This window comes from Scheffersomyces stipitis, chromosome 2 (assembly GCF_000209165.1).
Source record: "Scheffersomyces stipitis CBS 6054 chromosome 2, complete sequence".
In the NCBI taxonomy this organism is placed as follows: Eukaryota; Fungi; Ascomycota; class Pichiomycetes; order Serinales; family Debaryomycetaceae; genus Scheffersomyces; species Scheffersomyces stipitis.
Window position 1 is genome coordinate 1,142,383 of NC_009042.1, and position 12,967 is coordinate 1,155,349.

At 42.2% G+C, this 12,967-nt stretch overlaps 4 protein-coding genes across 4 annotated transcripts; 3 read left to right on the forward strand and 1 right to left on the reverse strand. All coding sequences in view use genetic code 12, as the record gives it.

Annotated features, from left to right (window-relative positions):
* The first annotated feature begins 5,744 nt into the window (after window positions 1-5,744).
* Window positions 5,745-8,131, forward strand: PRP43 (RNA helicase involved in spliceosome disassembly). The gene has a single exon (XM_001382399.1). It carries the CDS (start codon window positions 5,757-5,759, stop codon window positions 8,070-8,072), a length of 2,316 nt encoding a protein of 771 aa, XP_001382436.1. The 5' UTR covers window positions 5,745-5,756; the 3' UTR covers window positions 8,073-8,131.
* Window positions 8,132-9,756: 1,625 nt separating this feature from the next.
* PICST_56002 (predicted protein) lies at window positions 9,757-10,245 on the forward strand (the record flags this gene model as incomplete). The annotated part of the gene is made up of 1 exon (XM_001382400.1): window positions 9,757-10,245. One exon carries the CDS (start codon window positions 9,757-9,759, stop codon window positions 10,243-10,245), a length of 489 nt encoding a protein of 162 aa, XP_001382437.1.
* Window positions 10,246-10,585: 340 nt separating this feature from the next.
* RKI1 (ribose-5-phosphate ketol-isomerase) lies at window positions 10,586-11,391 on the reverse strand. The gene has a single exon (XM_001382962.1). The coding sequence runs from the start codon at window positions 11,380-11,382 to the stop codon at window positions 10,669-10,671; it is 714 nt and encodes a 237-aa protein (XP_001382999.1). The 5' UTR covers window positions 11,383-11,391; the 3' UTR covers window positions 10,586-10,668.
* A 761-nt stretch (window positions 11,392-12,152) lies between these two features.
* On the forward strand, window positions 12,153-12,913 carry RPS7A (40S ribosomal protein S7; the record flags this gene model as incomplete). The annotated part of the gene is made up of 1 exon (XM_001382401.1): window positions 12,153-12,913. The coding sequence occupies one exon, from the start codon at window positions 12,153-12,155 to the stop codon at window positions 12,717-12,719; it is 567 nt and encodes a 188-aa protein (XP_001382438.1). The 3' UTR covers window positions 12,720-12,913.
* Window positions 12,914-12,967: the final 54 nt, after the last annotated feature.

The following is a 12,967-nucleotide window of genomic DNA, read 5'->3' on the forward strand; positions in this document are numbered from 1 at the left end:
AGGCTGTACCAGGTGTCTCTACAAAGAAGGCCGTACCTGGTCAAACTGCTACTGTCTTTATATTGCAGCCTAACAACAAGCCTCCTTGTGCACCAACTACAACTTATGTGACAACGACCGTGACTTGGTTGGGACCATCAACAACTGTGACTGTGCAACCTGCTCGTGGTGGAACTACAGGTACTGTGTACATAAAGCTTCCAATTCCAACTGTGACTTCCACTACTTGTAATTCAAAGGCTGTACCAGGTGTCTCTACAAAGAAGGCCGTACCTGGTCAAACTGCTACTGTCTTTATCTTGCAGCCTAACAACAAGCCTCCTTGTGCACCAACTACAACTTATGTGACAACGACCGTGACTTGGTTGGGACCATCAACAACTCTTACTGTCCCACCTCCTCCTGGTGGAACTACAGGTACTGTGTACATCAAGCTTCCAATTCCAACTGTGACTTCCACTACTTGTAATTCAAAGGCTGTCCCAGGTGTCTCTACAAAGAAGGCCATTCCCGGTCAAACTGCTACTGTCTTTATCTTGCAGCCTAACAACAAGCCTCCTTGTGCACCAACTACAACTTATGTGACAACGACCGTGACTTGGTTGGGACCATCAACAACTGTGACTGTGCAACCTGCTCGTGGTGGAACTACAGGTACTGTGTACATCAAGCTTCCAATTCCAACTGTGACTTCCACTACTTGTAATTCAAAGGCTGTACCAGGTGTCTCTACAAAGAAGGCCGTACCTGGTCAAACTGCTACTGTCTTTATATTGCAGCCTAACAACAAGCCTCCTTGTGCACCAACTACAACTTATGTGACAACGACCGTGACTTGGTTGGGACCATCAACAACTGTGACTGTGCAACCTGCTCGTGGTGGAACTACAGGTACTGTGTACATCAAGCTTCCAATTCCAACTGTGACTTCCACTACTTGTAATTCAAAGGCTGTCCCAGGTGTCTCTACAAAGAAGGCCATTCCCGGTCAAACTGCTACTGTCTTTATCTTGCAGCCTAACAACAAGCCTCCTTGTGCACCAACTACAACTTATGTGACAACGACCGTGACTTGGTTGGGACCATCAACAACTGTGACTGTGCAACCTGCTCGTGGTGGAACTACAGGTACTGTGTACATAAAGCTTCCAATTCCAACTGTGACTTCCACTACTTGTAATTCAAAGGCTGTACCAGGTGTCTCTACAAAGAAGGCCATTCCCGGTCAAACTGCTACTGTCTTTATCTTGCAGCCTAACAACAAGCCTCCTTGTGCACCAACTACAACCTATGTGACAACGACCGTGACTTGGTTGGGACCATCAACAACTCTTACTGTCCCACCTCCTCCTGGTGGAACTACAGGTACTGTGTACATCAAGCTTCCAATTCCAACTGTGACTTCCACTACTTGTAATTCAAAGGCTGTCCCAGGTGTCTCTACAAAGAAGGCCATTCCCGGTCAAACTGCTACTGTCTTTATCTTGCAGCCTAACAACAAGCCTCCTTGTGCACCAACTACAACTTATGTGACAACGACCGTGACTTGGTTGGGACCATCAACAACTGTGACTGTGCAACCTGCTCGTGGTGGAACTACAGGTACTGTGTACATAAAGCTTCCAATTCCAACTGTGACTTCCACTACTTGTAATTCAAAGGCTGTACCAGGTGTCTCTACAAAGAAGGCCGTACCTGGTCAAACTGCTACTGTCTTTATCTTGCAGCCTAACAACAAGCCTCCTTGTGCACCAACTACAACCTATGTGACAACGACCGTGACTTGGTTGGGACCATCAACAACTCTTACTGTCCCACCTCCTCCTGGTGGAACTACAGGTACTGTGTACATCAAGCTTCCAATTCCAACTGTGACTTCCACTACTTGTAATTCAAAGGCTGTCCCAGGTGTCTCTACAAAGAAGGCCATTCCCGGTCAAACTGCTACTGTCTTTATCTTGCAGCCTAACAACAAGCCTCCTTGTGCACCAACTACAACTTATGTGACAACGACCGTGACTTGGTTGGGACCATCAACAACTGTGACTGTGCAACCTGCTCGTGGTGGAACTACAGGTACTGTGTACATAAAGCTTCCAATTCCAACTGTGACTTCCACTACTTGTAATTCAAAGGCTGTACCAGGTGTCTCTACAAAGAAGGCCGTACCTGGTCAAACTGCTACTGTCTTTATCTTGCAGCCTAACAACAAGCCTCCTTGTGCACCAACTACAACCTATGTGACAACGACCGTGACTTGGTTGGGACCATCAACAACTCTTACTGTCCCACCTCCTCCTGGTGGAACTACAGGTACTGTGTACATCAAGCTTCCAATTCCAACTGTGACTTCCACTACTTGTAATTCAAAGGCTGTCCCAGGTGTCTCTACAAAGAAGGCCGTACCTGGTAAAACTGCTACTGTCTTTATCTTGCAGCCTAACAACAAGCCTCCTTGTGCACCAACTACAACCTATGTGACAACGACCGTGACTTGGTTGGGAACATCAACAACTGTGACTGTCCCACCTCCTCCTGGTGGAACTACAGGTACTGTGTACATAAAGCTTCCAATTCCAACTGTGACTTCCACTACTTGTAATTCAAAGGCTGTCCCAGGTGTCTCTACAAAGAAGGCCGTACCTGGTCAAACTGCTACTGTCTTTATCTTGCAGCCTAACAACAAGCCTCCTTGTGCACCAACTACAACCTATGTGACAACGACCGTGACTTGGTTGGGACCATCAACAACTCTTACTGTCCCACCTCCTCCTGGTGGAACTACAGGTACTGTGTACATCAAGCTTCCAATTCCAACTGTGACTTCCACTACTTGTAATTCAAAGGCTGTACCAGGTGTCTCTACAAAGAAGGCCGTACCTGGTCAAACTGCTACTGTCTTTATATTGCAGCCTAACAACAAGCCTCCTTGTGCACCAACTACAACCTATGTGACAACGACCGTGACTTGGTTGGGACCATCAACAACTCTTACTGTCCCACCTCCTCCTGGTGGAACTACAGGTACTGTGTACATCAAGCTTCCAATTCCAACTGTGACTTCCACTACTTGTAATTCAAAGGCTGTCCCAGGTGTCTCTACAAAGAAGGCCGTACCTGGTCAAACTGCTACTGTCTTTATCTTGCAGCCTAACAACAAGCCTCCTTGTGCACCAACTACAACCTATGTGACAACGACCGTGACTTGGTTGGGAACATCAACAACTGTGACTGTGCCACCTCCTCCTGGTGGAACTACAGGTACTGTGTACATAAAGCTTCCAATTCCAACTGTGACTTCCACTACTTGTAATTCAAAGGCTGTCCCAGGTGTCTCTACAAAGAAGGCCGTACCTGGTCAAACTGCTACTGTCTTTATCTTGCAGCCTAACGACAAGCCTCCTTGCCGTCCACCTGTTGGACTTGCTGTGCCAGCGGCAGCTCCACTTGCTATTGAAGTTCAAGCTAACAGTGCCTCTACTACAGAGGATGCTATAGCTACCACTCAACCAACACTTTCATCAGATGTATCAACTTCTACAGGCGTTGCTGAAGTAGCTCCAGAAGCAGTCGGCCAGATTCAGCCACTTGGACTTGCAGTACCAGCCGCAGCTCCACTTGGCATTCAACCAGAAGCAAATAGTGCATCTGCGACAGAGGCAGCTACAGTAGCTTCAACTGTTCAAACAAGTTCATCTGATGTCCCAGCAGCTAGTGACGATGCAGAAGTAGCTCCAGAATCGGTTGTGGATCCTGTACCAAGTCCCAAACCAGTTGAATTTTATGGTAACGGCACTTCGCCAATTGGTTAAGTGATTGAAGAATCAAAGTATTTTGATGGACAATTTTTAAACTTCATTTGGAGCTGGCTCCAATTCTTAATATTACAGTATCTTCATTGTGTTTCGAAACATCTAGATGCTGGCCTTTTTCGGTTCGTATTGGATTCTGAGTGAGTCCAACAATTTCGGTATATTTCTTCAATTTCGTTGTAGGATATTTATTTTAGTGAGACACATTACCTTTTGATTTAGTTTAATGTATGAGAGTTTCTGTATTGCGGACTGTATTTAAAGGTGTTTACATTTATGAAGTCGGAATGCTTCTCACTTATTCCTAGTAGTAGTACTGTAGGATGATTCTGAATTGAAGGTCCTTCATTGATTTTCCTGATTACAATTTCTATGTGGTGTTTATCCATTTCCGGAGCAACAGAGCTTTTCCAATTTTAGACACCAGGTAAGAAGCAATTCTTTGTTTTCTACATCTCTACATCTTTCTTTCGCTCAAAAGGGCTCAATTGGTGGTCAATTGGTATATTGTTTAGGAACACTAGGTGGAGATTGGGCATTTCGAACAGTCCACAGATTTTTCATTATATTTTATTCAATAAGCATAAACTCTTTTTCATGAAGTAATTTTACGTATCCATGATAATTCTTCAATTTCATGCCATTATTAAATAAAATTAAATTAAACTCGCACTTTTTTATCTTCTGTGAGTTCTACTGGAAAAATGGTTTCCCGCTGTTGATTATGACACCTCGCATATTTTTAACCAAACTATAAAGCCTATAATTTCCTAAGATGCAAACTCAACAGCTCATCAAACATCCTCTACGTAAGCAATAAAGGGATAAAGAATACCAAGATCGAAGATTAGAGAATTTGCAATTTAATCTATTCTTTCCTGTGTTTGTTTCTCGATAGTACTTAAATAGTTCGACTTGGGTGGAACATCGTATCTCGTGAAATTTGAAGTAAGAATGCATGTCAAAATCAGTTTCTGTCCAAATTCAAATGCAAATTCCAGACTCTTAGTGGGCATTTGTATCTTGGTGACTTGTCATTAATGAAAAAAGTATACCTTAATTATTTAGCATGTTCAAGAAAATATACATTCAAGATCATTTTCTATCAACAGAGGATATTTTGTTATCAGCGATTAAAAATATAGCCATTTTCTGTCATGTAGGACTGTTGCCTAAATGCGATGATATTGATATTTAATATACTATAAAAATAATATGCATACATGTAATTTATTATATGGAAACTCCAAGAACACCCGACCCGTGAGTTTGTTACGACAAAGAGATTTCCAACCTAGAAGTACTTCACCAGAAGATGACCTTTTCTTCTTTTCCGTCTCTCTGAAATGACAAAATCAAATGCATGAAGATGAGTAAATGCAGTAGTGGATTTATCTTGAAGAAAATGCTACACCATAATGGAAGTGTGCAAGGGGGCGGGTGTTTGAGCTTCAATTTGCATTCTTTTGGTCAAACCACAATGCTGGATGATGTAGGAAAAGTTTTTCGGTATACATGTTTGCAAACTGCCGGACGAATCTTACTTGCACCTCGACTACTGTGAAGACAGAATCGCAAATCGAGTAGTTTATAAGAGAGATTTTCAAGGCGCACCTGTATGTGTATTTTGCATTAATTTTACCATTGGCTTCTCTTACTCCAACCTATACCAAAAGTAAAATGTGTAAATTAACTTGGCTTGATTCTGTAGCCACCACTGACCTGCTTGTGACTGAAATGACGCTACTAGTGTTGTTTCCGGTGTTTACTAGTTTCCCGTGTTTACTAGTTTCAGCACTGGTAATTCGCAGCCAATATAATTGCGAAGAGCACATCACGTGCAACTCATCTGAAAAAAATAGATACTAGAAATAATTGTAGGCTCTTAAATCAATAGTCCATTGCATCACTTTATCTATTTATCCTTTGCGCTTTCGTTTCACCATGGTTGCTGAAAGAGTATTCAAGAAGCAGAAATTGGATGAAGAATCCAGGGCCGAGATTGTGGCTGAAGAAGCGGAAGAAAAGTTAAGATTACATCCTCATCCCGTGGCACCAGATGTTCTAGTTCACCATGATGCTGGTGAATTCTCTGGAATGGTTAGACACAAGACGGATTCGCAGCAAGCTGTGAAATTGGAGACAGCAGATATCAATCCTTTCACGGGTGGCAAATTCAGCAAGCAGTATTTCGACATTTTGAAGGTTAGACGTGATTTGCCAGTACATGCTCAGAGAGATGAGTTCTTAAGAATTTTCCAAAACACCCAGATCATGGTGTTTGTTGGTGAAACTGGTTCTGGTAAGACTACTCAGATTCCTCAGTTTGTTTTGTATGATGACATGCCACATTTGGCTGGAACACAAGTAGCCTGTACCCAACCAAGAAGGGTCGCAGCCATGTCTGTGGCCAAGAGAGTAGCAGACGAAATGGATGTTGAACTAGGTGAAGAGGTTGGTTACAGCATTCGTTTTGAAAACAAGACTTCGAACAAGACCATTTTGAAGTACATGACTGATGGTATGTTATTAAGAGAAGCCATGGAAGACCACGATTTGAAGAGGTACTCCTGTATTATTCTAGATGAAGCGCACGAAAGAACTTTGGCTACTGATATCTTGATGGGTTTATTGAAACAAGTCAGTGTAAGGAGACCAGACTTGAAGATCATTATCATGTCGGCTACTTTAGATGCTGAAAAGTTCCAGAAGTATTTCAATGATGCCCCATTGTTAGCAGTTCCTGGTAGAACCCATCCAGTAGAAATCTACTATACCCCAGAATACCAGCGTGATTACTTAGATGCAGCTATAAGAACAGTTTTGCAGATACATGCTACAGAAGATGAGGGCGATATATTGTTATTTTTGACAGGTGAAGAAGAAATTGAAGACGCTTGTAGAAAGATCTCTTTGGAAGGAGACGAGTTGATCAGAGAACAAGATTGTGGCCCTATCAAAGTTTATCCATTGTACGGTTCCTTGCCTCCACACCAGCAGCAGAAGATTTTCGATCCAGCTCCCGAAAGATTGAGACCAAATGGTAGACCTGGAAGAAAGGTAATTGTTTCAACCAACATTGCCGAGACCTCTTTGACTATCGATGGTATTGTATATGTGGTTGATCCAGGTTTCTCCAAGCAGAAGGTTTATAATCCAAGAATCAGGGTTGAGTCATTGTTGGTATCTCCTATTTCCAAAGCATCTGCTCAACAAAGAGCTGGTCGTGCTGGTCGTACCAGACCAGGTAAGTGTTTCAGATTGTACACCGAAGAGGCTTTCCAAAAGGAGTTGATAGAACAGTCATATCCTGAAATCTTGAGAAGCAACTTAGCATCCACCGTGTTGGAATTGAAGAAATTGGGAATAGATGACTTAGTTCACTTTGACTTCATGGATCCACCGGCCCCCGAAACCATGATGAGAGCATTGGAAGAATTGAACTATTTGCAATGTTTATCCGATGAAGGAGATTTGACCGCCGCAGGTCGTATGGCTTCGCAATTTCCTTTGGATCCAATGTTAGCAGTGATGTTGATTGGATCAGCTGCCTTCAACTGTTCTGAAGATATTTTGACTATTGTAGCATTGTTGTCGGTTCCAAATGTCTTTGTCAGACCTGCAGCGGCCAGGAAGAGAGCAGATGATGCTAAGATGGCTTTTGCCCATCAAGATGGTGACCATGTCACTTTGCTTAATGTCTACGCTGGATTCATTTCCGACGAAGCTCAAAGTATTGGAGTACACCAATGGTGTCGGGACAACTTTTTGTCTTATAGATCATTAACTTCTGCCAAGAGTGTCAGAGCACAATTGCGTCGTATCATGGAAAGAAACGACATAGACTTAAACAGCACTCCATTTGAAGACCCTTCATGGGCCGTGAATGTCAGAAAGGCTTTGGCTGCTGGTTTCTTCATGCAAGTGGCTAAGAAGAAGTCAGCGGGCAAGGGTTACCTTACTATTAAGGACAATCAAGAAGTATTGATTCATCCTTCGACGGTATTGGCTACAGAAAGTGAATGGGTTATTTACAACGAATTTGTGTTAACAAGTCAGAACTACATCAGGACTGTTACCACAGTCAGACCAGAGTGGTTGGTTGAATTTGCACCCAAGTACTATAACTTGGATCACTTTGGCAAGGGAGACGTGAAGTTGTCGTTGGAAAGAGTTATAGATAGAGTGGAGACCATGAAGAAATTGGAAGACAAGAGTGCTAGAAAGGAGAAAAAGAAGTCGAAAAAGAGCAAAGCTTAGAGCTAGTATACATACATAGATAACAGCATCTGTACCATAGAATAAATCCATTAACCTAGCAGATTCAACAGTAGCAAGGAAAGAAAGATTACAAAAGTCTGATGATATTTCAATAAAACTAATTCCGATTTGATAACTATTGATTGTTAATGATGGTGAACAGTGTATTTATTGAAATTATATCTGAATTGTCCATATTTATATTGTTCCATATGTACTGTACGGTGATATGGGAAAGTCTTGTTGTGGGATGGCTGCAATCGACATCATACAGGAAGTATAAGATTAAGCGCCAGGGTTCTTTATTTTATGCGATACGCAACCAGAGATATAATACGATTGGGGCACGACCAGAATTCCAGTCTGGAGTCGACTCCAGGGCGTCTATTCTACATCAGGTATTGGTATAACTGAAATAGTTAACATCTGCAAATTTTGAGGTGGTTTGGCGTATGAGATCATCCTAACAATATGATTTAAAGACGGATGGCGCCTGTTTAATCTACCCCTATTCTGTTCTTAAAAGATTATAAGCTCAATATCAGATTGAAGAGTTGTGAGAGTTTCCTTTTTTCTTCTCTTCCTCTGTAAGGAACAAATGTGACGCGTTCGGAATAAGCGATTTTGGTAAGCGGAGTGTCGCCATACAAAAAAAGTTGTCCCCAAAAAAAAACTGTTCTGACGCATGGACGAAAACAAAAAAATAATAACCAAAACATACATAAAGTTGCTTATAGAGCGTGAACATAAAGTGGATAGGCTTTTTAAACCAGCTTAGCACCAGCTCCAAATCATTACCCGCCGATTGAAATCGGAAACGGAGACTAAAGTGAATTCCCTTGTCCTAAACTCTACGCTTCCGCTCTGTGTTCATCGCTGCTCGGATTACTAAGTCAGCAAAATTATTTATCAATTATGTATTTCAGTAAATTTGTCAGGGCATCAACAGCATCTACCGGAGTGTCAACTACGATCTATGCTATCAATCCCTGTTTTATTGTCCAGAAGATTACCTCTTTGTTTCAAGCGAAACGTCTATTGTCTGTAGAGCTCTACAAGGATGTCATACGGCACTATGTACGCACGTAAAATGTTTAGCGCGTTCAAAGCTGGCAACTTCACCCAAGCGCTATCCTTCAGATCGCAGAACCAACTGGCTCAGGACTAAATATTGGGCGATAACCACACGTCTGGTTGCAGGGTGATTCGCATGTAGACAGACATAAAATCCAAGTAGCTGAAACCACACACAACACGTCATCGTGATTTCCCCCATTTTCTGTTTTGGGCATCGGCACACCGTTTGTCTGTGCAATTTATTCGTTAACCTATTTTCCATATGAATTACAGCAAATAATAAATATTCAAAATAAAGTTGACTTTGTTGACCAAAGAGCCTGGTGTTTACTTAGTATTGTTGTCTGCCACCGTTTTTTTTCTGACAGTGTTTATTATTACTATTATTTGTTGTCGTGTTTTTTCAGATCACCGAAGTAATTGTTGATATAGCTTGATTCTCGCTATCTACGTTTCGCTATTTTGTACTTGAGTTTCCTCTTCTCGTCTAAATTTTGACAGATCAAATTCCAAATCCTGGAAGCACTTTCATTTATCTGCCCTCCAACTCACATCAAATACCGTCGCCATGGGTCTCTTAGTATCAAGGTTGTTCAAGAACCGTGAAATGAGAATATTGATGCTTGGTTTGGACAATGCCGGAAAAACCACCATTCTCTACAAGTTGAAGCTCGGCAAAACATCCAAGACGGTTCCCACTGTTGGGTTCAATGTCGAAACCGTCAAACACAAGAATATCTCGTTTGCCGTCTGGGACTGTGGTGGACAGGAAAGAATCAGACCCTTGTGGAGACACTATTTCACAGGCACCAACGCCCTTATATACGTTGTAGATTCGTCGGACTTGAAAAGATTGGATGAGTCCAAGAAGGAGTTGTTGCGAGTCATCAACGACAAGGAATTGGCCAATTGCTTGTTAATTGTTTTAGCCAACAAGCAAGATGTCTATGATGCCATCAAGCCAAAGGAGCTTATTGAACGTTTTGAGTTGAACAAATTGACTGGCGAACACACCTGGTCGGTTATTCCAACTATTGCTGTTGACGGTACGGGTCTTGTGGAAACCTTGAACTGGATATCTAGTCACAGCAAGTGATTAGGCAGGGACTAACCACAACATGTAACTCTCTGGCATTCATAGAAACCATGCTAGCATAGCTTTGTTCACTTCATTGATGATTGCACGATCAATTGGAGCAAATAGACTGTAATGGACAGAACAATCTGTTGATGCTTATTTTCTTCGTTCCATACCATAACTCCATTACAATTCAATAACTCCATTACTCCATAAACTCTACTATTATTCCATTACCTGTTATTCCACTATCTATTGATACATTGTCAATTGTCGATTATTACATTACAACCATAATCATTTCAGTTAAACAATTACAATCCAACCTCTTTACTTTACAGCTCTAGATTTCCTTGATCCCATCATTACCTTACATTACGATTATTCTATTTTTCTAGGTATATTATAGTTATTGCAATATTATCGTACAGTGTAGAATAACTAGATAGACCAGATATTGACCTGACCATCCTGTTCGCCAAAGTATGACTTCGCAGCCATCGATGTGAACAAGCCAGTTTCAACTACACCTACAAGGGCCTTGATCTGGTCGTGCAAAGCCTTTGGGTCCTTGATGGCGCCAAAATCGGCATCGAGCAAGAAGTTGTTGTTGTCGGTGATAATTGGACCAGCCTTAGCCGAACCTCCTTGTCTGAGATTCACAGTGATTGCACCCAATTTTTTCAAGTCTTGGATGACTTTAGCATACGAGTTAGGCACGATTTCTATAGGAACACCCTGTTTCCACTGGATACCCAAGTTGTCAGACTTCTTACGGTAGTCTGCCACAACTACAAATGTCTTTGCACTGGCTGCTACCAACTTTTCCTGGAACAAACAGGCACCCCCACCTTTAATCAAGTTCAAGGCAGGGTCCACTTCATCAGCACCATCGAAAGCAATGTCAATTTCTGGAAACTGCTCAATAGCACCCAACTTCAAGCCATTGTCGATAATCAACTGTTTAGATTGGAATCCAGTAGGAATGCAAACGAACGAGTCCTTGTTGGCTAGTTGACCAATACGTTCAGCTACGTAAACGACAGTCGAGCCAGATCCAATACCCACGACCTTGGCAGAGACGGGAAAATTCTCATCCACAGCTTGGTAGGCAGCGGATTTCTTTGCTTGTTCCACAAGGGAGAGAGACGACATTCTACGAATACTGTTCAGACAAGCTCGAGATAAGAACAATTGGCGACGCAACAACATTTGTGGTGGTCCACCATGGTATGGAGCAATGTACTCCAGATATTGGACATACTCCTACACATTGTGGTCACGTGAAAAGATGGAAAAGATCAGACAGTGCCGGACTCGTATAACCAAAATGTTTCCTACAAATACAGAGAGAGAGAGCTAGTTGTCATTGGGTGTAGTGATGAGGTCGTATACACTCGGATTCTGGACCATTACGTTCCAATATCAACTGAATGTCAGTGTTCAAATGGTAGCACAATTTCTTATGAAAACAAAACAGCTGACAGCAGCCAATTCTATTCTACTCTGGAATTTGTAGGAAGGTGGAAGGTGGAAGAAGTGAAGAGCTAGACGAAATAGGATGGACGGGACGGATATTCCAAATTTCTACACGTGACACACGCTATTGAAAAAGCAGTCATGTAAACACGTGATTCTCACGTTCTCTTCGGTTGACCTTCGCATCCTATCCAACTCCTTTCTATCTGCACTCTGTCACATTCCAGTGAAAAATTCAACATCCACACCGCACTACAGTGGCAAGTCGCACTTTTCAAATTTTTCATCATAGAAAGTGCTATTTTGCAGGTTACATCCCTAACCAGCAAGAATCCCCGTTTTGTAAAGCGAAAAAATCGTCTACCAGGAAGAAAAAAAAAGGACGCTACTTGAAGGAAACCTCTTCTTAGATTAACTAACGGTTCATACATATCATACTTGTCACCATGTCTGCTGTCAACAAGATCTTATCTGAAAAGCCAACCGAATTGGAATTGAAGGTTGCCCAAGCTTTCGTTGACTTGGAATCCCAAGCCGACCTCAAGGCCGACCTCAGAGCCTTGCAATTCAAGTCCATCAAGGAAATCGAAGTTTCCGGTGGTAAGAAGGCTCTCGCCGTCTTGGTCCCACCTCCATCTCTCGGTGCCTACAGAAAGGTCCAAACCAGATTGACCAGAGAATTAGAGAAGAAGTTCCCAGACTCCCACGTCGTCTTCTTGGCTGAAAGAAGAATCTTGCCAAAGCCATCCAGAAAGGCCAGACAACAACAAAAGAGACCAAGATCCAGAACCTTGACTGCTGTCCACGACAAGATCTTGGAAGACTTGGTTTTCCCAACTGAAATCATCGGTAAGAGAGTTAGATACTTGGTTGGTGGTAACAAGATCCAAAAGGTCTTGTTGGACTCCAAGGACTCCACTGCTGTCGACTACAAGTTGGAATCTTTCCAACAATTATACGCCAAGTTGACCGGTAAGCAAGTCGTCTTTGAAATCCCAGGTGAAGTCTACTAAGCATCGCATATGTTAGCTTGTGTAAATTTTCAGTATTGAAACAGGGGGTTCCACGGTAAAATGAAGAGTCCTCGCTCATTTCATCCAAGATCTGATCTGAAAAGAGACTGATGTTCGATAGATGCGGAAAGTTTTAGGTTAGGTCTTATTTTGTGTATTAGAAACATATTTTTAATATATTATCATTTAATGTTAACATTTTTGCATTGCTCTTGTTAGTTAGGCAGTCCCAGCTACAATATTCTAAT